The 27,524-nt window shown below is 39.1% G+C and overlaps 2 protein-coding genes across 9 annotated transcripts in view; one reads left to right on the top strand and one right to left on the bottom strand.

Annotated features, from left to right (window-relative positions):
- MBP (myelin basic protein) overlaps positions 1 to 3,505 on the top strand; it is a 121,465-nt gene extending 117,960 nt beyond the window's left edge. For all 4 annotated transcript variants that reach the window (XM_064443131.1, XM_064443132.1, XM_064443129.1 and 1 more), the window contains exon 9: positions 1,712 to 3,505. In XM_064443131.1, coding sequence (XP_064299201.1) covers positions 1,712 to 1,768 — 57 coding nt within the window. In that variant the 3' untranslated portion in view covers positions 1,769 to 3,505. The remainder of the gene's footprint in view (positions 1 to 1,711) is intronic.
- Positions 3,506 to 5,455: 1,950 nt separating this feature from the next.
- The window catches only part of ZNF236 (zinc finger protein 236), a 94,472-nt gene continuing 72,403 nt past the window's right edge, over positions 5,456 to 27,524 (bottom strand). For all 5 annotated transcript variants that reach the window (XM_064443127.1, XM_064443123.1, XM_064443124.1 and 2 more), the window contains exons 28-33: positions 26,601 to 26,791; positions 24,765 to 24,896; positions 20,563 to 20,760; positions 12,749 to 12,878; positions 7,698 to 7,874; positions 5,456 to 7,270 (exon numbers count right to left, since the gene is read on the bottom strand). In XM_064443127.1, the coding sequence (XP_064299197.1) occupies positions 7,143 to 7,270; positions 7,698 to 7,874; positions 12,749 to 12,878; positions 20,563 to 20,760; positions 24,765 to 24,896; positions 26,601 to 26,791 (956 nt within the window). In that variant the 3' untranslated portion in view covers positions 5,456 to 7,142. The remainder of the gene's footprint in view (positions 7,271 to 7,697; positions 7,875 to 12,748; positions 12,879 to 20,562; positions 20,761 to 24,764; positions 24,897 to 26,600; positions 26,792 to 27,524) is intronic.

Here is a 27,524-nt window from a genome sequence, read left to right as displayed (position 1 = left end):
CAGCAGTAATCTTAACGTCAAGACAGGAGGTCTGAGATCCCCTTAGCAGAGCTGATCATCTCAGACTCTTACTACCCTTACATAACAGCACCATCACCTGTAGCAAAAATACATTTTTCTAACTCTTATGTGGTTCAGGGTACGTATCTTCCATGGTAGAGCTGTTTTTCAAACATATGCAGCACCAAGTGACAGCTTGCAAACTCCAAGGAGGTAGTAAGAATCCTTACGTTGCAATTTAAGGGAAGGAATGAGCTCTTCAGAGGCCCAGGTAGAAATCAAACATTTACGCTTTAAATCTAATTTTCACACCATGCACTTGGAGCTTTTTAGTGGAGTTCAGACACATCAAGAATACCATGGCTATATACTGACATTGTAAAACTTTTTTCGAACATCTGAAAATACCCGATAATAACCTCTCCCAAAAGTTAACATTCTCTTCTTTACATAACCATCACAACTATTCTAGCTTAGATTTATATACATATATATATATGATGATACACATATATCACTTCTACTTTTTAGACAGCCTTTTCCAAGCCATTATAACTTTGGAACTCTGGTAAGAGTTTTACTCCGCCCCTTTTGATTTAGGCCCATTGTTTATAGCAGGAGGCATTAATAACGATTTCTTTATATAGTTTTACAGTCTTTTACAATACAAAAGTTAACCATTCTTTAAGGTAACTTTGAAAGAAAAAAAGACAATTACCTAATGGATTACATGAAACTTCCTAGTTCAGTAAAACTAAGGAGCACTAAAAGATGAGAAGAAGAGTATAAAGAAAGAAAACAAAATCCCAAAGTGCATATATGCTTAATTTTTCTGAAGTAAACAGTTCAGTCATCAACTAATTACAGTAACAATTACCACACCATCTCACATTTATGGTCATAAGTGTATCGTTCAAGATTTACCTAGAAAGTTGCTAAAGCTGCAGGAAAAGATACCCAGTTAGCCTAACCTTAAGTTCCAAAAATGAAATGCTGAAATCTCAGCTTGAATCTATAAAACTGCTCTAAGGCTTTTCTCAACTGCAGAATTACAAATTGTCACAAGGGTTTTTTTTTCCTAGTTTGATGTTTTCTTATTTCTTCTAAAAACAGGCCACATTTCAGCCTTTTATCTTTTCTTAGTTTCCCCCCCCGCCCCGTATTTGCATCTGAGCTTTCCGTACAAAATGATGTTGATATAATCACATTAACAATCTACCCTAATAAATATTACAGAATAAATTCTTACATTTCAGTTCTTTCAGATGTGAGACTATTACAACTTGTATGCAAGGTTTGCAGTTTTTGGTTTTGGTGTTTGTTTTCTTGGGGTTCGTTTTGTTTTGAAGTATACATACAGTTCAGGGGTAGCCATAAAAATGAAAATTTCCAAGATGTCCAAGTAAATAAATTGCTTTCATTAGGAAGGCCTGAATAAGAACATGCACCTACTAATAATTCATGAGAGACTGCCTAGCCCTTTATGAGATTTAACGAGAGTAAATTAATCCTATGTGAAAATATATGAAAAGCAGTCATCTCTTTGCAGTGAAAATTCCAATAACATTCAGCAATATACTAGAGGCCACTGCAAGCTGTTTTCTTTGACAATATTTAAAATTTTGTTGTACTAAAGATCAATGTTTTTCAATTTATAGCCCCAAATATAGAATACCTTTTAATTAACGTAACTCTCTTCTTCCTGCCACAGGGAGGCTCTGGGTCCCGACCTGGATCGCGGTCTGGTTCACCAGTTGCTAGGCGCTGAAGCTCTAAGATGCCATCCAAGGATCATGTACTCTGCTTCATAATGTAACTGCCTTAAAATGAATAACAACTGCAACAATTACCTAGATAGATGCAATCCATTATTTAATGCCAACTAGGTTCTGCATGCAGTAGATTACACAAACTTCTATTGGCAATCCCTGACCAACAGTTGAATGAAAGGAACACAAGAAGTAGCTTTACTAGATGTTTTCCTTATTTTACGTGAAGTAACAAGATCTCTGACTTTACTCATTCTTCTTCAGGATGCCCTAACTGTATGCTGGACTTCATTATTTCTCCCAAGCACCTAATCTGAGCTCAAGTCTGCTGGTTTCGTTTTAGTGAACATCAGAAGTACAAATAAAGAGCTAATGTCTTGGCTACTGAGCACTGCTGTTAATGAATTTCTGAGACACTGCGGGTAAAAAAAAAAAAAAAATCCACCATGTGCAGAAGTTGTAAGGACTGTTTATCCAAATACTTTTTTTGATTTGGTGTTGTTTTTTTTTTTTTTTAATCTTCCTTCTCTCACTCACAGAATAATTTATTTTCATAACAGGATTAGGCAGTCATGGAAAGGTTTACCAAACATTGGGAGTTCAAGGTATGTGAAGTGTGGGAGGGGGCAGATGTTGTAGAATCAATACGATGCGAAGCAATAGTAACAATGAAATTCTTTCCATACCACGAATTGCTACCGCATCCAAACCATTAGAACTAAGAGCAGATGAGGGAGAGAAAGAGGATTTCAAATTTGAGTTAGACTAATGTTAAGAAACAAGGGATATTCCCAGAGAAGAAACATCTAAGATTGCACAAGCGACCACTGGACGTCACTGGTGCTCCAAACTCTGCTGTAACAGCATTAACTTTGCAGTACAAGTAAATAAAGATATGAACAAATAAGTCTAATTTCTGAAAGAGAGCCCTTCAGTACTGGTATCTCAGATAGTCCTGCACATCTCGCGTTAGAATTTCAGATCTTTCTCTTGGTATTGCAGCAGTGTTTTATTTGGTCGGCTCATCTTTTGCCTGAGTAACATCTGGATGCCTATTAAAGACAGCACACCAAAGCAAACTCATAGTAAACTACTGTGAACATTTAACTGTTGTACTGTAGTTGCCTTATAGAAACACATTATAGCTGAGTTAGATTTAGATATTAATTGTCCACAAATTACTAAAACAAATCTGTGGCAATGGTATTTCCAACCACACTTAGGGAAGTAAAAGGCTCTTCTGAATTGCACTGTTTTATTACTTAAATTTACCATTTCTTCAAGCTGTCATCTAAGTGTATGATTAATTGTTTCATTTTTTTTAGTTTTAGCCTACACGTTTTAGACTACAGTTAATGCTTCTCATATTCCTAATGCGTTCCTAGTAAGTGCCCAGTAAATGTTACCTATAAATATGTACGTTAATTGCATTTCACATCTAAACCTATTGTAGGTTTAAATCGGTGTCCATTAATATGAAGCAAGGAAAGATGAGAGGATAGAAAATACATAGAGACTAAAGAAAACAAAACCACCAAAATTATTAAGCGTACACACAGATATTACATCTTCTATTACCTACATTGGTTGCTATGTGTATTTTTCTATTGTAGCTTCATTCAGATGTATACTCTGCAATGTAATAGTTGATTTAATTCAAATCCGTATTGTTCTTATAGGAACACAGCTTTTAAAAATATTCATTATTGAAATAAAGTAATCAACTTGAAATGAAACTTGGACCAGTTTTGTCTTTTACGACAGAGAAGATCGCATATGTGAAGTTCTGTGCGTTTTTTCACAATTTACAAATAATGTTCAGACACTAGAAAATGACACTTCGGGACGCAGGACCCAGTTGCCTGCACACATGCTTCTAGTGACATTGCTGGGGAATCAGCAGAGCCCACAAGGCTGACAATATGACACAGGATTTATGGGAGGCCAGTGTCTTTATGGAGTGGCAGCTGAAGGCCAGGAGGATACTGCAAGGCATAAGATACCTATGTGCAGGCAATGAAATCCTCCCCCTTCACAAACAAACATAGCACAAAGTATCTTCTTTGAACAGGGTATGTGAAAATCAAGTTGCGTTTTAAAGCAGCCTTCGAAAATGGGAAATAATATTTAAGGTAAAAAAAAAAGAAAAATACATCTTTAAAAATACTGCACTATAGAACTACAGAACTTATCCAAAGCTTCTTCCTTGCCTTTACCACTCTGCTTTGCCGTCAGTCATCTTTTCCAGAGGCTAGAAGTAGCTTTTTTGGATTTACTTCCTATGGAAGAAAAAGGTACAGTACTTTAAAACATTATTTTACCAACACAAGTCTCTCTAAAGAGATTAAAACTTAGACTGAAATCTATTCGTTTACTCCCCCACTAGCAGTTGTGCTGAAAAACAGCAGTTTAAACAGCCATTTGATTTGTAAGCAAAGGATTTTTCCTGAAAGAAGAATGCACAACCAGTACTAGGAGTGTGCCATTTCTTTTACTGAAGGAATGGACATAAACCAGAAGAAACACTTGAGCAGACACAAGCCAAAAAGCCTGAGGCTAGTGTAAGTTTACTGCTGCATCAAACCAGGAAGAACAGAGGCATTCCTAAGCACTATTCACTTACCCACTATATACAATGTGACTCTTCAAACAGGCCTTAGAACAGAGACTTCTTTCTGCTTCCCAAAAAACCGCATCTACTGCAACATTGCTTTTGAAAATATCAACATATTGGTTACAGCGTCTGTATTTGTACTGAACATCAACAGATGCACTGCTTTGAAAACCTCCAACTCAATCCTACCAAGGAACCTGGGCTATGAAACACGCTATGTCAGGATGCTCAAAAGTGAATCCTTCAAATTCATGGGGGAGGAAGACGCAGGGAAGCAAATCAAATACCATGTTACCAGAAAGTTTTTTAAAAGTCTATTTACTGTGACTGACAGGACTCCATGTGCTGGAGGAGTAGCAAACTGAATTCAGGAAAAACGTCAGCTGACTCCATAACTCACACTGCTTATGTAACACTTCCAAGACTTACAACACCCACTCATTGCCTCTAACCAAGACATAACACTTTGAGAAGTGACCATTTAAAAAGGGCATCTTTTTACTCAGGAGATCTGCTTTGAGGACATGCTCACCAAGTGTGAACCACTACCAGTTTTTACATACTGGCAAAGCAATCACAGCTAGAGCAGACCAAACGCTTTCAAGCATTCAGGAATCACGTTCCCATTACGAAGGATGAATTTGCATCGGGATGTGACTAGCTATAAATCATCCTCTGTCAAACTGGATCTGGCAACCTCTGGAAAGTGTCATCCCCTACGCAGCAAACCAACTCCAACAAACTTTGCTGTGCATTTACACTGCATTCTCTGAAAGAACAGGGGAAGGGTTTTATACGTGGTACCTGCAACACAGCACATTTTACTGTATTATTACAGCTAAACAGGGAGCTATGCCACGGTGCCAGTATGCCTTCACACAACTGTAAAATACATCTTTCTTAAATCGCTGAAACACTAAGAGGCTGCCTGGAAGGAAAGGCACTGCTAGAAGACCTTCACAAACATCCTTTACGTATAATATTGAAACACACACTTCTGGTTAATGGAGTTTTTAGACGTTCCTAGAATCCAGAAATCAAATGCTTAAAAAAAAAACCACACGAAACAGAATTTGGAAAAAAGTAATATTATTTAACATGTTTTTGAATTAAATATTCCACATAACAAAAGGGTTATTTTCATGTCACCAACTATATTACTTATATACATATGCCAAAGAGTTAACAAAAGAATTAAGAGATGCCCTATCAAAAACCAACAGTGATTTCTTGCTTCAACAATCTGAAATAACTAGTTTGCATCATAGACAAAGTATAGACAATATTTACAGAAAAGGGTTTGGTTTTTTTTGGATCTGAGCGCAATTATCATTCAGAAGGTAAAATTAAAACCCAGCTCTATATTATATGGTACAACAAATCCACCACCGATCTAGAAGTACTCGCGGCAAACCAAAAAGATTAACTTCCTGCAACTGGGATTAGTATTTACAAAATATACTGATCAGCCACACAGAGGCTCATATAACTTTAAATATATATATATACATACAAGCACACACATATATATATCTATATATATGTAACATATAAATAAAATTCAAAAGAACAAGGTAAAAATAAGAAAAGGGCTTCTGTCTTTGGAATGTCTAAAAGATGACTGTATGTTTTTACTCCAGTGTTTCTCTGTTATGAATATACTTAGGAAGTGGCACCTTTCAACGCATTACTTAGTTAACTAGGTAGTTTTGCTGAAACAATGACTTAAACAACAACAAATAAAAGTAACATATTCCCAAAACTCACAAAGAAAATAATGAGGAATTTACAGATTTGAAATGGTAACTTTACAGCACTGGGGAATACTGTGTAATATAGGTGACCTAGCGTGCATCTAACTTGCTCACTGCTAACACAAAATTGTATGCTTACTTCCCAGATTTAGTATATGGCTGTGTTTTCCACAGACACTGAGATATGTACCTGCTGATCCAATACAGCAAACATAAAAGAAGAGGCTTTCATTGCAACCTCTTCTAGCTCGGATTCTCTTTAAATAATTATTGCCAAGTTTAAAGCCTCAGACTTTTACTGTAAAAACTAACAACTAACTGCCTCTGCGGTTGGAATGGAAATGAACATGCTCCCTCTCGAGAGTTTAACTCAAAAAAAGCCAGAAGCTCATGGCATATTATTTTTTTCAACAAACTCTCAAAACATACTAAGAAAAGCCTAAAACAGAAATACAGCGTTTTCCTCTGCCTTGTAAAAAAAAAAAAAAAGGAAAACAAAAAAAAACCCAACCAAAGCAAAAACTATTTTATACTGCATGCACCTACTCTGTGACATTTTGTATCCAACCTCAATTATTTAATTGAACACAAAAAAGAAAGCTGACCAACAGTTTCATGGTTTTCCCACCAAGTTATTCTTCACCTCCTTTAAAAATGGGAATCATTCTACTCTGATATAAAGTTCCAGTTTATTTTTCAAATAGATATACTGGCTGTGAATTAGAAGATGAAACTGTATACAGTATTACCTGAGTTCATTGATTCACAGACAACTTAGCACAGATTAAATGATGGTTTCCCAATATTCTTCTACGAGCTTAAAAAAAGAATGCTTCTTTTAAGTAATTTTTGTAAATAATTAAAAAAACTATAATATATTATTCTATTGTTAATATTTTCAATGCTTGAAGGTTTAACTGTAAAAATCCACCTTCTACTTTTTTGAAAACTTGTTTAGAGAAATTCGAGTCCCAGAAACATTTTTAGCTTTCACATTTTAAGGTGTCATCGAAAAACATTGCCTATACTTTGCCATTCAGTTGAAGATTCTTGTACCACTTCTTCTAAATTCAGAGCACGACTAATATCTTCCCCCTCTTGTTCCTGATGACTAGCAGGCTCTTGTACAGGACCTACCAAAGCACAAGAGAAAAAGACAGGTGAGCATGATTTGATGTATCGTGTAAGAAAAATGCAAACAAAGCACATGGGAATAAAGGAATCATGCTGGGAAGGGTATTACAAAACTACTTCAGATTCTGTAAATTCATTAGATGCTCTTTGAAAATTAAAAAAGCTATCTAATATAATAGATTGTTCTCCTGTAATAGTTTTGAGCTTTCTATTTCTGTACTACAGAGCTCCACACAAAAAACGAGGAACCATAAGCAGTAACCAACCTCTGTTTCAACCTGCTTTTTGGGCTGATGAGGTAGTAGTTGAACATACAACTCTGGTCTTTGTACCTAATTCCTCAGTAACTTACGGGAAGCGTTTTGTGCTTTCCTAGTAGAGCATATGGCTTTCCGCACTCACTGTTACTACCATTATGCTACATACCAGTGTAACCATGAGCCCGTTTCATGTGCAGTTTCATATTGCTTTTCTGTGTAAATCCCATTGCACAGTAATCACATTTATAAGGCCTCTCTCCCGTGTGCTTTTTCATATGGACTTGAAGAGCGCTCTTCTGGTTAAAAGCCTTTTCACATAATGTACACTGAAATGGCCGTTCCCCTTATAAAAGAGAAAAACATATTTAATAATTTATCATTTAAATATAAAAACACAGTTCAGAATTCAGTAAAAATCATCAAGATGACCTAGGAGTTAAGTAGGCATGATCTTTTTCCTTGAGACTTTCTCAGAACAGTGCTGTGGCTCCCTATCATCAGCAAAACATCCCAAATGAAATATGAGAATGTTTACCTAAGTCCTAAACCACTGTTATTGGTATATTTCTTATCCAATTTATTATCTAATAGACGTGTAAGAAATCAGTTTACCAGTTTCTCGTTTTTAGATCATTCACAAATAATGTGGATAAAGTAATATTATAGAATTAACAAAGCCGATGTCCGTAAGAAACTAGGAAGCTGAACGTGTTAACAAAAAAGAAAAAGTCTGGGAGCTCTACGTGGGACCTGTGGCCTCCTATGCTAATAGCTGCTAGTGATTCTGATATCTTACCAAAGCAGGCATGTTCTTCCAAATCTGCCAGAATACTACTAATTTCTAAATATAAACTCAAGAACTTACTCATTACAGAAATATTTAAAAATTTTAAACCACCTACTTTGCAAAACCAGACCTTTGCTTCAACACTCAACACCACAACCTCCCACATCACCACAAGACGCATTGCTGTATGTCATTAGGGGCTTCTAAAAGCACTTTCTCAACTTACAAATACACTTTGTTATTACTTAGCACAATAAAGCACAAGAAGGAGTATAAATGCTTTTCCACCATTTTCTTCAAAGAACCAATTTCTCTCTTCCTTCATTACCTGTATGTTAGTGTCCCCACACGCACTATAGCTTCTATGCTAAATCCAACTTCTCTGACAATCAGTAAAAGGTCCTTTAAAGCACAGAACTGCTCTTTCTATTTTTGTTAACAATGCTTTCACTATGTTTCCTCAGATACTTTTGACTTCAGCTCTTCTATTCTGTTAAGATCAACAGCCTTTTTGATGCTGTGCAATGGACTACCACGTGGATTTTTGGTAGAACGAGAAACACCTGCTTCCCTCTAACTTCGGCAACATTTCTCCAACCTGCTTTTCACAGATAAATCTGAAAGTTCAAGATATTTAGAGCTATTCAGAGAAACAACGTGTTTTCCTTCTGGCCACTGATTCAGTAGGTATTGCCCACTAGACATGGTTAAAAATACTTAACCAAGATAGAAATCACAAACACTTTCTCACAGACAAGGATCACACCTTTTAGGAAAGCAAATCTGTTTAGACTTAGGTTAGTCTTTCCTATCATAATTCATGTAAGAGCACCCATCTAGAAACTTCTGTGCAGCACATTTTCACTCTTTTGGTCTTAAGGGATTTAAAAAGAACATTCTTTTCTGAAAAAAGTTACCATCATGTGTATTAACTTGCTGTTTCAATGTCAGACAGCTGTAATATAAAAATGAATTTAGCAAGAATTGCACAGTTTTTGTGGGCATTCCCAGAATGTGAGCACCCAAGTACAAGAAACCCAGAAGTACCTGAGGATTTACTGAGTAAATTACAAGTTATTCCAAAATAGAAAGAATTTTCCTTATGACGGTGCAGATTTATGAGAGAGAGATGCATAAAGGGACTCTCGTCTGTTCCCAGCCTTCCTGAAGTGCTCTGTCTATTACAATGGGCAGCATGAATCAAAGCAGGGAAAAGGGAAACTGGCCTTCTTCCCTGCTTTCAGATTGTTTTGTGAAACTCTGAACTGGCACTTTTTTTAAAGCCTGTATTATTTAAGTCAGTTACACAGAAAGAAAATTATTGGGGAATTCTAAAGGCTTTTGATCTTGGACTGTAACTCCTGTCTCTCTTTTCCTGCCCCGAATATGACCAGAATGCTACTTTCTACCTCAGTAACCACAAAGCAGCTCTACTCCCTTTCAGTTTTCTCTCAGGAAGAGCAATCACCATTTCTCTCAGGGCCAGGGGTGGAGGGGAGAGAAGCATAAGCAGTCAACCCGATAGATGAGGATACACAGGGTCAGCAGAGACCCCTAATGCATGAAAAACAACTCTAGGAGATCAGATCAAAGTTGCCTCCCGTACTCAAATGAGAAACCACCTTCAACCAGTTGGTACAAATACTCTTTATAAAACATGCTTATACACACCCATAGTACAGTAATTGCATCTACCAGCAACTGATCAGCGATGAATGCTGCTAGCTGACAAATGGCTGCAAATACACATTAACCTCATCCAGAGTTATTGCCTATCTACCAGAAGTTAAGGTTTGCTGAAAGTAGATGACCCGTCCCACTAACATTGAAGTCTATCCTATCACACCTGCACTGAACACTTCTCCTCCTGTTACAGTACTCTATAGCTGCCATTTCTGATACATATCGCCCACACTGCAGTATTTCACAACTTAGTGCATAAGGATCTCATCCCTTTCCAGCTCAACGATCACCCATGTTCTTCATCTGCTTCTTACGCCCAGCACCTCCCCTATCTATCCATGTCTCCCATTACAACATCTCTAAACATGCTCTTAGGATTCCTAAATCTCAGAATTTCCTTCACAAAATGACCCAAACCATAAATTCACGAAGTTCATGAATTGTCTCTATCCAACCTATCCTTTCCTACTGCAGAGTTCTCAGCAACTGAATGAAATGCAAACAAAAGTCAGGGCCAGCACCTAGGACCTCTCCGGCTCTCAGCTGCCGAAAACCCAAAAGCTTGAAGACTCATGTATAAATGAGGTGCAACAGCTCTTGCAATTACTGCTCCTATTTTACCTTTGATGGTATACAAATCATGTGCTGAATCAGGCAACTGAAGTGAGCCAAAATAATTTTACCAGAACAAATCAAAAAATGCCAAAGTAGGCTGCACACTGTATAGGCCTCATCTAATTCATCCACAAACATTCAGAATCACTGAAAAATTATTCTCTGTTTCTTCTTTTTATCCATGCTAAAACAAGTATCAGGCTACATTAATTTCTATGCAAACCTCACAATATACTGTGAAAGCCAGCAAGAAAGCACAGATAGAAAAAGTATGACCCTGTCTTGATTAATTATGTCTCAGTAACTGCTTTTGTGCAATAGTAAGTATGAACTAATTTAACCCTAATGGAAGACTCAGTCATTCATCACATAACAATGACTTTTCTATATGGCCACTGCTATATGGGAAGTTAAAGCAGGTTCCTAGACTGTGGTAATCTTAATATGTTTTCACCTTCATCTACTCCCACGCCCCTACCCTCCCCCTCCACCCCCCACCCCTCTGCCTGCCTTCCCTGGAAAGCCTTTTACCATTTATTATTCATAAAATCACAGTACACAGCCTCAGATGTAGACCAAAACTCCACCATATTAAGTGCTTCATGAAAAAAGAGCAAAGAGACAGACCCTACCTTAAGAACTTGCTATAAACATAATGTAAGAGAAAAAGAAATTAACAGATAGACAAGTATGTAAGGACACATTAAGATAATGCAAATTATCAATACCAGCAGTGGTCCCAAGACATCAACAACCTATCAGATATCATACACACACATAAAAAGAATTCAAAGGTACTACTGAATAAACATTTATATCCCTTCCAAACATTTGGAACAGCATGGTAGGATGCATACGTGTGTGTGTGTTTATATGAGATTGCATTTGTCAAAAGCCAGAGAAGAGAAAGTTTTGATGCATGAAATGAGAGCATGCACAAGACACTGGATATATAGGCAAGTTCAGAAACGCAACACTAAAAACCACAAGACTGAATCTGAAGGTGCAAAGTGAAGGTCCATTCAAAGATGAAACTCAAATTGTAGTTCACAAGAGCAGCAAATGATGCTAAGCAAGGAAAAATGACAGGGTTAACAAGATAACTTGAAGAGATTAGGAACTTTGCTTTAAATGCATGAAGAGCAGCCAAAAGCTAGCTACCAGAACTTGATACTGGGGAAATAGAAAGCTCTGGCTGACTCACTGAAAGAGAGTTACCCTTTTTTGGGGGTCATCTTATGCTACAGCACATCCAGTCAAATTCCTTGGTCCCCTTCAGCTTAGCAGCAATACAGGTAACTTCCCCCTTTCCTTTTTAACTCTAGCAGCGGTATGGAAAAAAGACAAATTATTTTGAAGAACTGACTCCTACACTTAGAACTCGTGTTCTTAAGAACACTGTTCTTAAGATACAGAAGATGAAGGGGAAGGCAGTTGGGCTATTCTATGTACAGCTTTCAACCTGGAGCAGGGCAGAAGCTGCAACCTGAAAAAGCACTTTTATCACAGAAAATGGGTGATTGCTAGCATAGTTTTTTTACAGAGTAACAGTTGAATAAAATAATTTAGCAGAAAAGAACAAAACTAATTAAAAGCCCTGGCATTAGAAACAGATGAACTTAGTAGTTCAATGACAATGAAGCATTGCACACAGCAGTCAGTATCAGCAGTCAAGACTGTCCCTTATTTAACGTCACTGAGCACACCCACTCATTTGCACGTTCTCCTATATGCTTGAAGATCATATCCAGTGTCTTTACACCACTTGAAACAAGGCTTTAAAATATCTTTTCATTAATCTGTTTCAGAGACTGATGAACTTTTAGATACAAGATCGTGCATTCACATTACCGTTGCAGTACTGCCAGTCCCAAAATACAGAGACGCTCCGTCACACCTCTGAGCATGATGTTCTGGCTTTAAACAAAACATCACCGTTTCTGAGACTTCAAGTCTGCACTTTCTCATTTTAATTTCCAAACTCTTTGGGTTAGAAATTTACTTCTTTTTTTTTTCTAAGCTTAAGTTGATATTTAAATGCAGTTACCTGAAACCATGAGCAAGGACTACAAATTTAACAGCCATATATTCACGAGGAAATCTTGTCACATAGAAACCATTTCTGGTGTTACCTGTGTGAATCCGGCTATGTCTTTCCAGCTGACTTGGCTTAGCGAAAGCTTTCTCACAAGTATCACACTTAAACACTCTAGGCTTCTGGGAACTCAGTGAAGGTCCAGCCTGATGGGTTTGCATGTGTTCCTAAGCCAGTATAGAAAAAAAAAATACATTTCAGACAATTTAAAAAAACTTCAGTATTTAACTTAGAAATATATTCACACTTTGAAGAGAAAAGCAGAGGATCTTAGTCATCAGCAGACAAACTGGAAGAAGATGGAAGCTTGCTGGGTTTTTTTTCTTTTAAATAAGAGATCGTTTTTGTATATCAGCTCTTTGTAAGGTTGATGCATCAGTACCGTTACATTTCTGAAAACCTCTGTCAATAACTGTATGCATTGCTTTTTTTTTTTTTTTTGCATACATTAGTCCCTTCACTAATTATCTGAAGTAAAATAAAATAAAAAATCCCCAAAAATTACAAACATGGATTTTTGGACAACTGTGCACTGTAAATTATTGTTGGATTTCTTCCCTCCCCTCTAAGTATCCATTTTCCCACCCTGTGTGATACATAGGTATTCCTACTCAGCACCTGAATAAGCATCACTGTAAAACTGTACAGGCCTCAAAGAGGGGACTATCACAACACACACCCAGAGCTACACAGTATCAGCATCCAAACAGAACTACTTCACAATGAATGCTTAATTTAAAAAATAAAAAATCACTAAGGTTCTTACAGGTAAGAAAGCAGAATGAGGGTATGACATGTTTTATCTTTATGAAAAAGCATTAATAACAGTTCTTCAGTGTTTTTAATTCACTGATCCTGGGCCCAGAAATTTTGCTAGCATAAGGGAATACGTTATGTTATTAACTTTTTTTCATTTAAACCTCTTTATTAATACTAAGATACAATTCAGACTACAAAAGAAAACAAATACAAACATATTTAATCTAAAAAACTAATCTAGAAGTGTATGTGAAACAGCACTGTGAGTACTTGTCCGCTTTCTAAAAATGTGTGTGGAAACTCTTTTCTAGTCTATTCATGACAGAATAGACTATTTAATTAGTCTTTACTACACCTAAACAATAAACCTTCTTGATGTCTATGAAGTCCTATTTCTCACTCCATGACCTGAAGCAACCTGCGCCTGCAGAATTTGGTTTCACTGGAAAATCAGCGTGACAGTTACAGGGAAGGACATTATTATCATAGTAATTGTAATAATATAGTATTATAGGGAAAATAATAAAAGCTCTTCTCAGAAAAATCACAGGAGATTCACAAACCGCAGCTGGGTTAGAGGTGAAGAAAACATTTTGCTTTTATCTTATTCCTTACCTCCTGGAGCACTGAAATGGTGGAAGCATGCTATGGCCTACTCCAGAAAAATTATCTGAAACTGGCTGCTTCTTTCTGACCACCACAAAAAACCCCGAACCCAAAACAACAACAACAGCAAAATCCAACCCCAAAAACCCAACACCCACCCCCCCATTTTCTACTTGAAAGCAAAGAGGAGAGCATCAAGATAGCGGCTGTAAAGCTTTCTCTGTCCCCTTTCTCTGAAGCAACAGTTTGTGATACTAATCTGTTGCACTGATGTGCAAATCCCTTACAATTTTCCTGTAAAATATATGTTTTTGGAAAATAGTTCATGGAATACAACACTGTGAAGTACAAGCACTTCTTCACAGACATGTCAGTATTTCTGTGATTTTTCATACAATATTTTACAAGTTTATTTGTGTAATTCTTATATTTTTGCAGATAGGAAGTATCTTGGGGCCCCAAACAAGTGTTATCTAATTAGAAAATAAGAATAGGAAACCTTTGAAAGAAGCCTTTACCCCCCACCCCACATGTATTGGTATGCAACTCTCATGCTCCACCTGTCTTGAAACATTAATTGAAACCACCTCTGAAAGTATGGCAATGAAGTTAGTTTCATTCCATTGTTTTAGTAAGATCACAACCTCATTCTGTTTTCATTTTAGAATGATGTCCATGCTTTCTTTACTACCTACAGTCACTTTGCCAGTATTTCCACTGTCTAATGACATGGAATTGGACAGTTTAGTCACTGCACATGTCTTAAGATTCTCCTTTCTGAAGCAGTAAAATCAGGACAGTCACCAACATCAAAAGGGGAACTGAACATATTGGACTGAAAATTTTTTGTCACTGGGGGTGTTCATACATAGAATCTCTAACGATTTTCTTGTGGGTAATTGTGAAATTGCTGGTACTGCCACCTTTGGAAAAAACAAATACAGTTAAGTACTGGCATTTGAACTTTGGTACTCCTACCTCCTACTGGATTTTTCTGGGAAGCCTGAAATTTGGCAGTGCTCTTAATATTTTTGATGATCTCCAGAATACCAGCAGTACAAAATTAAGACCTTCAGTAAGAGATCACTGAACACTGACCCCTTCCCAAAACCTGTGGCTTCATTTATCTTTGTTGAGCTTCCTGTTCAAGGCTGCTCGCAGCCAATGTTCTGGAACACCTTAATGAAGAAAAGAGTTTGGTGAAGAGGTGGAATTTGTTTTATGACATGATGGCCAACTGTCTTTCTCTTTAAAACATCCTCTCCTCCTCTTCACCAAAACTGAAAAATGATGATTTGAAGATTCATTTTGACTTTCATGATCAGAAATCTTCTACTGGGTTTGTACAGGATAAAGAAAACCTTCCTGAAATAAGATTTATCAGCTTTCATAGCCACTAGTTGGACTGATAAAGATCAAACTCTTATGCTGGTCAACAGACAGTAATAGTGCTTCCATGGGGATCAGCTGTATCAAACTGCAAACTTCTGCCACATTTCTCATGAAATGTTCCAAAAACTTAGCTGGTCACTGCTAGTTTATATATGGGAGAAGAAACTGTTGAAACTTCCTCATCACCTGGTAAGGTTCACTATCCAATTTTTTTACCCATATATACAACATTACCCTCCTTTCTTAGGAGCTAACAAAATGTGATCCTTTGCAAATGCTGATGTGTTTGGATCTGAAGGTTAAAATGGTCCACTGTACTGAGCAGGAATTGTTTCCTTATATAAAGCCATGGTATAAAGAAGCATCCCAAATAAATCAAATAAGGCTGTCTTTCACATCAGAAAGTATCCATTCAGGAAGCCAATTTTCAAATACACATCTTTCTCTGTCATCACCTAGTCTTATCTAACACAAGTTTTTTTGTCCACATTGTTCCTGATCTGAGCTCAACTGCAAATATTTTTCGAATCTCTTTTTTGCAGGGTAAGTTTAATAGAATCATAGAATCATTTAGGTTGGAAAAGACCCTTAAAAAAAATCGTTGAGTCCAATCATTACCCTACAACAGCCAAGTCCACAACTAAACCGTGTCCCTAAGCACCAGGTCTACATGACTTTTAAGTACCTCCAGGGATGGTGACTCAACCACTTCCCTGGGCAGCCTGTTCCCATGCTTGACAACTCTTTCAGCGAAGAAATTTTTTCCTAGTATCCAGTCTAAACCTCCACTGACACAGCTTAAGGACATTTCCTCTCATTCTATCACTGGTAACTTGGGAGAAGAGACCAACATCCACCTCGCTATGACCTCCTTTCAAGTAGTTGCAGAGAGCAATAAAGTCTCTCCTCAGCCTCCTCTTCTCCAGGCTAAACAACCCCAGCTCCCTCAACCTCTCCTCATCAGACCTGCCCTCCAGACACTTCATCAGCTTCATTGCCCTTCTCTGGACACACTCCAGCAACTCGATCTTTGTCTTGTAGTGAGGGGCCCAAAACTGAACACAGTATTCGAGGTGTGGCCTCACTGGCATTGAATATGGGGGACGATCACCTCCCTGCTCCTGCTGGCCACACTATTCCTGATACAAGCCAGGACGCTGTTGGCCTCCTTGCCCACCTGGGCACACTGCTGGCTCATGTTCAGCCGGATGTCAACCAACACCCACAGGTCCTTCTCTGCCAGGCAGCTCTCCAGCCACTCCTCCCCAAGCCTGTAGCGTTGCATGGCATTGTTGAGAGTCAAGTGCAGGACTCAGCACTTAGCCTTGTTGAACTTCATACAATTGGCTTTGCCCCATCGATCCAGCCTGTCCAGGTCCCTCTGCAGAGCCTTCCCTACCCTTGAGCAGACCAACACTCCTGCCCAATTTGGTGTCACCTGCAAACTTATTGAGGGTGCACTCGATCCCCTCGTCCAGATCACTGATGAAGACATTAAACAGAACTGGCCCCAATACTGAGCCCCGGGGAGCCCCAATTGTGACTGGTCACCAACTGGATTTAGCTCCATCCACCACAACCCTCTGGGCTTGGCCATCCAGCCAACGTTTTACCCAGAGAAGAGTACACCAGTCCAAGCCGTGAGCAGCCAGTTAATCCAGGAGAAAGCTGCAGCAAATGGTGTCAAATGACCACTCCGCAGGTCACCTTGTCATAGAAGGAGATCAGGTTAGTCAAGCAGGACCTGCCTTTTACAAACCCATGCTGACTGGGCTTGATTACCTGGTTGTCCTGTATGTGCCGTGTGATGGCTCTCAAGATGGTCTGCTCCATAACTGTCCCCAGCACCAAGGTCAGACTGAAGGCCTGTAGTTCCCCAGATCCTCCTTCTGGACCTTTTGTAGATGGGCATCTCATTTGCTAACCTCCAGTCCACTGGGACCTCCCCAGTTAGCCAGGATTGCTGATAAATGATGGAAAGTGGCTTGGTGAGCACTTCTGCCAGCTCCCTCAGGACTTTTGGATGGATCCCACCTGGTCTCATAGACTCATGTATGTCTAAGTGGTGTAGCAGGTCACTAACCATTTCCCCTTGGATTACAGGGGCTTCATTCTGCTCTGCCTCCCTGTCTCCCAGCTCAGGGGCTGGGTATCCAGAGAACAGCTGGTCCTGCTATTAAAGACTGAGGCAAAGAAGGTATTAAGTACCTCAGCATTTTCCTTAGCTTTTGTCACTATGTTTCCACCCACATCCAATAAAGGATGGAGATTCTCCTTAGCTCTCTTTTTGGTGCTAATGTAGTTATAGAAACATTTTTTATTGTCTTTTACAGCAGTAGCCAGATTAAGCTCCAGTTCAGCTTTGGCTTTTCTAATTTTCACCCTGCATAACCTCACAACATCCTTGTAGTCCTCCTGAGCTGCCGGCCCCTTCTTCCAAAGGTCATAAGTTCTCCTGGTTTTTTCCCCGAGTGACAGCCAAAGCTTCCTGTTCAGTTTGGCCAGTCTTCTCCTCTGCCAGCTTGCCTTTTGGCACGCAGGGACAGCCTTTAAGATTTCCTCCTTGAAGAATGCCCAGCCTTCCTGGACTCCTTTGTCCTTCAGGACTGCCTCCCAGGGGACTCTGTCAGCCAGTGCCCTGAACAGGCCAAAGTCTGCCCTCCAGAAGTCCAAGGCAGCTGTTCTGCTGACCCCACTCCTTACTTCTCCAAGTTTCAAACACTCTGTCATTTCATGATCACTCTGCCCAAGGCAGCCTCCAGCCATCACACCACCCACAAGTCCTTCTCTGGTCACAAACAAGAGGTCCAGCGGGGCACCTTCCCTAGCTGGCTCACTCCCCAGCTGTGTCAGGAAATTGTCTTCCACACACTCCAGGAACCTCCTGGACTGTTTCCTCTCTGCTGTATTGTACTTCCAGCAGACATCTGGGAAGTTGAAGTCCCCCACAAGAACAAGGGCTAGCGATTGTGAGACTTCTCCCAGCTGCTTATAGAATATTTTGTCTGCCTCTTCTTCCTAGTTGGCTGGTCTGTAACAGACCCCCACCATGACATCTGCCCTGTTGGGCTTCCCCCTGATTCTCACCCATAAACACTCGACCCTTCCATCACCACTGTCAAGCTCTAGACAGTCAAAAGTCTCCCTAACATACAGGGCTTCCCCACCGCCTCGCCCTCCTTGCCTATCCCTTCTGAAGGGTTTATACCCATCCATTGCAGCACTCCAGTTGTGCGAGTCATCCCACCATGTTTCCAGGATGGCAACTATGTCATAATTTTCCCACTGCACAATGGCTTCCAGCTCCTCCTGTTTGTTGCCCATGCTGTGTGCACTGGTTGTATAGGTGCACTTTAGGCAGGCTATTGATCCCACCACCTTTTTTGGGGGGTGATGCCCTAATGCCTATGTGACTGTTCTGAGGCGCTTCGTGGTTTCTAATGCATCAACCACTCTTGCGTCTTTGCTGCCACGTGGACCTCCATCCCCTGCCTTCACCGAGATGGCTAGGGTGCTGCACGCATTGGTACAGTGACATTTTAAATGTGCTCCAGTGTACTCAGTACATCGTGGATCAGACAGAATGACTTTGCTAGCACACCATCCTTTGAACATTGGCATGCTGTCCCCAGGCTTATCTCTAGGGAGACTGGTTTTATCCCTTTTCCCCTTCAAATCTAGTTTAAAGCTCCTTCAATAAGCCCTGCTAACTCCTGTGCAAATATACTTTTCCTTCTTTGAGACAGGTCACCAGCAAGCCTGGTGTCGTGTGCACTGACTCATGATCAACACCCCAAAATTTTGCCGGTGACACCAGTCTCGGAGGCAGTTATTGAACTGCTGCTGTTTCTCCCCTCATCACTCCCTGCAACTGGAGGAACAGAGAACGGTGCTTGCACTCTTGATCCCTTAACCAATTATCCCATTGCCCTGAAGTATCTTTTGACTGCCCTTAGACTTCTTGTTGGAACTTCATCACTGCCTACGTGAAAAAGCAATAATGAATAATAATCCAAGGGCCATATCAGGGTAGGAGGGCTCCTAGTCATATCTTTAACCTGGGCCCAGTGTATAATAGAAGTCAAGGTTTAATTATGAAAAAAAAAAAACACCAAACAACCCCCCACCAGCCAGTTCTAAGAAAACAAGATGAAGCGAGACTGATATTTGGGTTTTATCATTAGTAAAGAAATACTAATGAACTTCATAACTGGATGAAGTTCACAGGGGTGAGCTTCATAAATAGGATGTATTTCCTTAAAACATGATACTAAAGTGAAAGGAAATGTATTGAAAAGCTCTTCTAAGATCTACTTAATATAAAGACATTGCCTCTGGCTCCAGAAACTTCCTGCTATAAATTGTGGGAAGCTGGCAAAATTCTCATCAAGTTATAGTGTATGTTTGCTCTTTTCATAAGACACTTATTCAAATCACTGCCTTTCAGTATCTCTCAGAGATAGGATACTGGCCTGGACATACCACTTGCCTAGTATAGCTCCTAACAGAAACATTCTATAATCCACTTAAAAACTTAAACACACCACTAATTTTTTTGAAAAGACTTGGCAGTATCAGGCTGTTCATAATCTAGAGAAAGCTAGACAGAAAATATCACTAGACAACAGCAATAATATAAGGATGTTTTAAAGCAAATGCTTCACCTGTAGATGTCACTTGTACTCATAACACAGAGCATCTAAAAATCAAATGATAGAGTGCAAAGCAGATAGCTTCCTATGATTCCAAAAGCTTATCTGGAAATCAGTATTAGCAAGTGATACCACACTGAAGCAAAGAAAGTAAGGGAAATTTTTCTGGCACTTATTATTTGCATGACCAGCAAATAAATTAATATTAATAAATAAAAATTTTTTCATTCTGTAGTCAATATATGCATTAAAATCCTCTCCATGCTCCAGAAAAGAGTTCTCTATCTGTGTATACATTACCACATAGACTCCCTCTCTCAGATGTACACCTCACACTGTAAAAGGAAAGGAAAGGTAAAGGGATAATAGGTACCTTTCATTTCCAAGAAGTCCTAAACAAAAGAATGAGTTAACATAACAATCAACTGATATTACCAAATACCTTGAGATGTGTTGCCCGCTTAAAGGCTTTGTTGCAGATGTGGCAAACATGTATTCTTTCCTTGCCATGAACCTCTTTACTATGGTGTGTCAACATGGTGGCTGAAGAAAAGGTTTGATTACACTCAAAACACTGGTGCACGCGACCTTCTTTTTCTGCTTGACTGCTTTTACTTACATTAGGAGAAACCTCTGTCACCTATAACAATTTATAAAAAAACATTGTCAAATAATTTCATAGACACGTCCACAACTGTGGTTTATTTTTCAAAATCTACCTCAACTTGACCAGTTTTTGGAGAGTACTTGCAAGCAATTTACCAACACAAAGGAAATAAGTAAGTTGTATGCAAATATGATCTTGTATTTCATTGCTTTTAGAAATGACACATGTATTTTAAGAAAACAGATGAAAATAAATGTACACACGAAATATATATAAATATATTTTTTCTATATAAACAAATATACACATTAATTTACGCATTATAAATAGTGTGTTGGTACAAATATTTTCTTATACTCAATTTTATGTTCCTGAGCATCTCAGATGATTGTTGCATTTATCACCAAACAAAATTCAAAGCCAAAACCATTTCAGACAAAAAAGAAAATATCTCTGATTTTACAAAGAATATTTTCTATTTAATTTCTCTTACAGCAGAACATCCACCTTCACAGAGTATCTGAACACTAACATTGTTAAGAATTCACACTCATAAGCATATGCAAATGTAGAAGTCACATGCACATGATGTTATTAGAAACGTAGAATAGTTCAAGTTTGAAGGGATGGCTTGAGACTGTCTAGTCCACTATCCCTAGAGTGCACTTAGGGCCATGCCCAGACATGTTCTGAATATCACCAAGGATGGAGACTCTACAGCCTCTCTAGATAACCTCTTTCAGGGTTCAACCACCTTCACAGTGAAACAGGGTTTCTTTGTGCTCAGCTGGAATTATTTTAATTTGTGACTTCTTGTGCTTTCTCTGGGTATCACTGAGAAGAGCCTGGTGCTTTACTCCCCTCATCAGGTATTTATGTACAATGATAAGAACCCCCCAGTCCAGAGCCTGCTCTCTTTTAAGCCAAATGGTCCCAGCTCTCTCAGCCTCTCCTTCTGTGTTGGATGTTCCAACCCCTTTAATCATCTTTGTAGCCCTCCACTGCACTCAATTCTGTATATTCACGTCTCTGTTGTACTGGGGGACCCAGGACAGGGCACAGCACTCTAGATGATGTGTTCTCACTGGTACTGAGAAGAGGGGAGGATCAACCCTCTTGACTAGCTGGCAACACTCAATGCATCCCAGGTTGCTGTTGGCCTTCTTCGCCACATTGCTGGCTCACAGTCAACTACTTGTCCACCAGGGCCCCTGGTCCTTCTTTGAAAAGCTACTTTCCTGCTGCCCTCAGTGTGTGCTAGTGCATGGGGTTTTCTTTCTCCAGGGACAGGACTTTGCACCTCCCCAAGGTTCCTGTTGGCCCAATTCTCCAACCTGTTGAGCTCCCTTTGCATGGCAGCACACCCATTCAGTCTCCACTTCTTCCAGTTTTCTATCACCCATAAACCTGCCAAACATGCACTGGATTCCACCATGCACATCACTAATGAAGAACATTAATGAACAATACCAGCCCCATTATTTGAACCCCAGGAAACACCACTAATGACTGGCCTTGAGATGGACTTAATTCCATGGATCACAACCCTTTCATGCCCAGCAGTTCAGCCAGTTTTCAATCCACTTCATTAGCTTGCCTACAAGGAGGTTAAGGGACACAACATCAAAAGCCTTATTAAGGTCAAGACAAACTACATCCACTGCTTCTCTCATACACCAAGCCAGTCATCTCATTGTGGAAGGCTCTGAGGTCAGTTAGGCATGTTTCTCCCTCCATAAATCTCTGCTTCTTGTCCTTCATGTGTTTGGAAATGCCTCCCAGGATTACTTGCTCTATTGCCTTCCCAGGGACTTGAGGTGAGGGCGACTGACCTGTACTTCCCCAGGTTCTCCAACTTGCCCTCTTGAAGGCAGGAGTAACTTTTGCTTTCTCCCAGTCCTCAGGAACCTCTCCTGATCACCATGACCTTTCAAAGATAATAGACTGGTCTCATGATAACTCATGAGAGTATCCCATCACCAATGGATTTGTGTAAGATCCTCCTCCGCAGAGGGTACACATTCATTGCTCCACCCATTCCCACTGATCTCGTTGACCTGGGATTGCAGAAGACAAATCTTACCAGTAAAAATGAAGTAGAGAGGCATTCAGCACACTGCCCTTTTTCAAGTCTTCTGTCACCAGGTCCTCTGCCCCAATCAGTAGCACAACAGCTTATCTTCCTCTTGCTGCTGATATGCCTGTGAAAGCCCATCTTGTTACATTCTATGTCCCTTTCAGAGTCAACTCCAGGTGGCTTTGGGTTTCCTAAACTCATTCTTCTGCCTCCTTGGATAGTGTCTGTGTATTCATTCCTTCAAGGTCACCTGACCTTCTTCCTCTTACATATGCTTCTTTTATAAATCTGAGTTTTGTCAGGAGCTTCTTGTTCCACCATGTTGGCCTCCTGTCGCCTTTGACTTCCTACACGTTGGGATTGATGATTCTTTAGGAGGACAACGTTTAAAATCAACCAGTTCCTCTGGTCCTTCTCCTCTCCAGGTCTGCTTACCATACAATTATTCCAAGCAGATCCCTGAACAGACCAAAGCCTGGTCTCCTGATGCCCAGGGTTGTGATCCTGCTATTTGCCTTATTTCATTCCCTCAGGATCCTGAGCTCCATCACCTCATGGTCACTGCAGCGAAGGATGTCCCTGACCTTCACATTCCCAATCACTTCTTCCTTGTTTGCAGTATCAGGCCCAGAAGAACAGCTCTGCTTGCTGGCTTCTTAGTCATGGGTATCAACAATACACTCCAGAAATTTCCTAGATTCCTTGTGCCCTGCTGTCCAGCAGATCTTCGGCAGGTTGAAGTAACCCATGTGGACCAGGGACTGCAAATGACAGATTGGTTTAGGCTGGAAAGGACCCCTTGACATCATCGAGTCCAACTCCTCTACTCAAGAAGGGTCAGCTAGGGCAGGCTGCCCAAGACTAAGATCTATTTCTTCCTGATCAGGCAATCCATAGCAGATAGCTAGTATTGACAACAGTGTCACCTTGCCAATCCTTACCCATAAGGCCTCCCAGGCAGAGTTCTGTGCATTCCTGCTGCTGTCTTGCCGGTCTGTCCTTCCTAAAGATCCTGAATCCAGCCATAGCAGCACTTCAGCTGTGTAAGCTGCAGCACTTTTTCTCTCTGCTTCCAATGAGATTGCAGCCCTGCAGCGGCACGCAGACCTCTAGTTTCTCCTGTTTGTTCCCCATGCTGCATGCATCGCTGTACAGACACTTCAGAGAGACACTCAGTTGTGACAACTTTTTCAAGAAGAGTGTTGAAGTTTCCTCTATTATGCTGTTGTCTCAGCACCTTTATTCATACACATACACTTGAGGTAGCCCCCCTCCTTTCAGCCCTTATTATTTTTGAGGTTTCTCTTGCCCGTATCAGCCACAGCTTGCCCACATCTTGCGCTTTGCTTGCCAATCCAGTCCACCACTTCACTTGATTGTGGGTCACCGTCTGCCTCTCCCCTTTTTTCCTGCTTTAGAGCTTGCATTACCAGGTTGGTTGAAAACATTCGTTTTCCCTTCAACAAGAGAAGTCCAAACTACTTTTTTCTAATATTAATACTATATTACATATGTAAAAGTTTCTACTGAAATTCAAACACATAAGAAGTTGAAAAGACTTTATATAACCCCACTATTAAAGCAATTTGGTTACATGAAGAGAAGGTGCTATTTTTTTTCCCCCATAGGTCTCAACTTCGTCGATTTTTCTTATCTAATTACAAACTTAGTTGGAAATTTTTTGAGACATCTATCTCTGTGTTAAGAGCATGGTTATGTCATTTGTAGAAAGAAACACGTTATTAATTGCATTTCTTCTCTGTATATGAAAAAGTGTTTTTAAATTAAAACTTAAAACTGAATCGCGGTGACTAGGAAGTCACTATGAACCTCTTCCCAATACTCTAATTTGGGAATGACATCAGCCTTCTTGCTTTAAGATATAGAGGAATCATTCCAGTATTTTGATTAAATAATGTCCTTTACTCACAAAAAAGATACAGAAATATATTGTACCTACCTGATACGTTATTTCATCAGAGTTTGCAGATGCTGAATGGGGTGTATGGCTCACCAGTATGACTTGCTGTGAGCCTGACCCACTTTGGCTAGCGAGACTGGAATCTGTGAGTATAGCAGGGAACTGCTGACCCTGTCAAAAAGGGGAGACAAGAAAGAAGAGGTACAGTAACTATATTTAAACAGCTAACTGTAGTCATGTGAGAGTTATTTTATACCCCAAAACTACCTTTTTTTTTTTCCTTGAAAAAGTCCATTCCAGAATCCTATCTGAACAAATACTACTGTTTTCTCTCCTTTCCCCCTTCCATTTTAAGTCTACCAATGTAAGGGTAACAACAGCTGGAAGTCTGTAAGAGTAGAGATTCAATTCTGATTATTTTTTCCCAGGCTTGCATCAATTGCTGAATGTCTCAGCCTTCCCTTGTCTTTGTCTCTTCTGCTGATACCTTCTTTAACCCCTCTATTCTGCTTTCCTGTATAATCTTCCCACAATATTTTCCTTTTTTAAAATCTCTTAATTAGACCTACTTCCAAACTATATGAAATCAAGGTACAAAATTACTAATGCAGATACACGATTACTAATATCACATTACAACTTCTATTTCTACGTTACTGTTAAACACTCCTCAATTTCCCCAGGAAACGCAGTACCTTTATGTATTAGCTGTCTATTTATCAAGATTCCTACAACATAGACTGTGTTTGCATAGTTACCAAAACAATATTTCATTTTATTTATGCCTGCCTTAACAGCAGGCATAGTCTTATTAATAAACATCAACACTGTCAAATGTAATTGCTTAAATCATTATGAAGTCTGAAATGAAACCACATGTTGCTTTGTTACTCTGTGATGCCAGAAATGACAAATGCAAATGTGTCACAAGAACTATTTAAGTAGTCTTTTCTTCCCCTCCCCAGAGCAAAACTGCAGAGAGGGAAGCATGTAATCATCCTCACAGGCTTTGCTTCACCAGGTTTAATCACACCGTATGCTAGACAAATGGTCTTTCATTTATATACATTTACACACTTTAATTTGGGTCAAAGACTAAGTAACAAAGTAAACCTAGTTCAGCTAAGAAAGTAGAAGAAACAGCTCAAGTTTTCAGATTTCAAATCTACACTGAAATACCAACCACACAATGGCCCTAAATTTTTACTTTCTGGTCTTTTAATATTATATTTTGAATTAATATTATTTGATTTTTTTCTCTCCGCTCTATAAATTGTATTTGCCAACACATCTTTGGCGCTTGATGACACTACAAAAATCTTAAATTATGATAAAACCAAAACTAATGGTAAAGCTGCTGGAGAGATGATAGTCCATACTGCACTAATCTTATAAAATTTCTTATAACACTATGTGTTATTAAAGACAGTCAATTTAATTTAGATTCTGTCCTGTTATTTGCTGTGACAGGAACTGTCGCAACTACTCTTCAACCTTCATGTTCATAAGTAGTAAATAAAAATTTTACAGATTGAACAATAAGTATTTAGGAATACTAAGATATATTACTGAACAGTGAGAAGTACAGAGTTTAGTTTATCACTAAACACTGATCTCAAGCAATGTTTGAAACAGCAGAACCTAGTTGTTCATTAAAAAACACCACCTACAAAATTTATCTGTATTTCTGTTTAAATATTTTATGCTTCTACATGCCAGCGTGCACACACTGTTGGCAGAAAGAAGGAAAGTTAACTGAATTTTCAAATACAATGTATTCACAGGACGAAATTATTTTCTAAGCAAAATCTCCAATTCCTGCCCTGTAAGACAGTAACATTAATTTATCTGTCAGTTCAGAAAAGCACTTCTTACCTGTGAAGTGATATTAAGTGTAACCGCATCAAGACCACCTGACAACATTCCCTGAGTGTCAGCAAGAGTCAAGGTGACACTACCATCTCCTCCAACTCCTGACGAAGACATCACCAAATTCTGGGCAGAAACTGTAGACTGAGATATTGGTGCTGTTGAAGGAAGGCTTGTTCCACCTGTTGTATGAAGTTCTGGAATATTCACAAAATAGTAAAAAAATAAAATCTGTTACATACAGAAACTCTTCACTTCAAACTTATTTTAATTGAACTTAATTTCTATTTCTCTTTTGCTAGGCCCTTCTATTTTGGAAGCAAAAAAATCAAACAGCTAATCACGTGCCAAAAAGTGTCGGAGTCATGATAAAATTAGAAAAACTACATCTAAACATAGCTTTATGGACATCATACTGCAAAGCAAAGTACACATAAGAGTGAAAAAAATTATTTACATATCAGTAATAAGTCTCGTTGCAGCAGTTTGTACTAATACCATCAGTGCAACCAATGCAACCTGTTGCCCTGGTTGAAAGTCTGAACAACTACACACACAGGTGTTTATGTCTATGTATAAACAGGAATTCATATGTGTATTTCAAATATCAAAATTTGAATACTAAAGCAGATTTGATATAAAGGATATTTTATCGTCTGTCTGCAGCGAATGTATCAGATTTCTTTTTCCTCTGATTCACAGAAATAGGTCTTCAGTATTCCTGTAACTGCCCCAAAGTACTAATTTTAGATGTAACTTCTTGTTTTCATTTTCTTCTTACTCTATGGAGTAAAACTCATTTAAGCTGGCCTAACAAATTAAGGCTAGTGTGAAAACACAAAGCCATGTAGTTCCTGAATCGTAATGCGCAAGATTATACCATTTCAGATTTAGTTACCTGGTCTAACATCTATTTTTTAACAAAACTTT

The sequence above is a fragment of the Phalacrocorax carbo genome, chromosome 2 (genome assembly GCF_963921805.1).
Source record: "Phalacrocorax carbo chromosome 2, bPhaCar2.1, whole genome shotgun sequence".
Classification (NCBI taxonomy): domain Eukaryota; kingdom Metazoa; phylum Chordata; class Aves; order Suliformes; family Phalacrocoracidae; genus Phalacrocorax; species Phalacrocorax carbo.
This window is presented reverse-complemented; position numbering and strand designations above follow the sequence as displayed.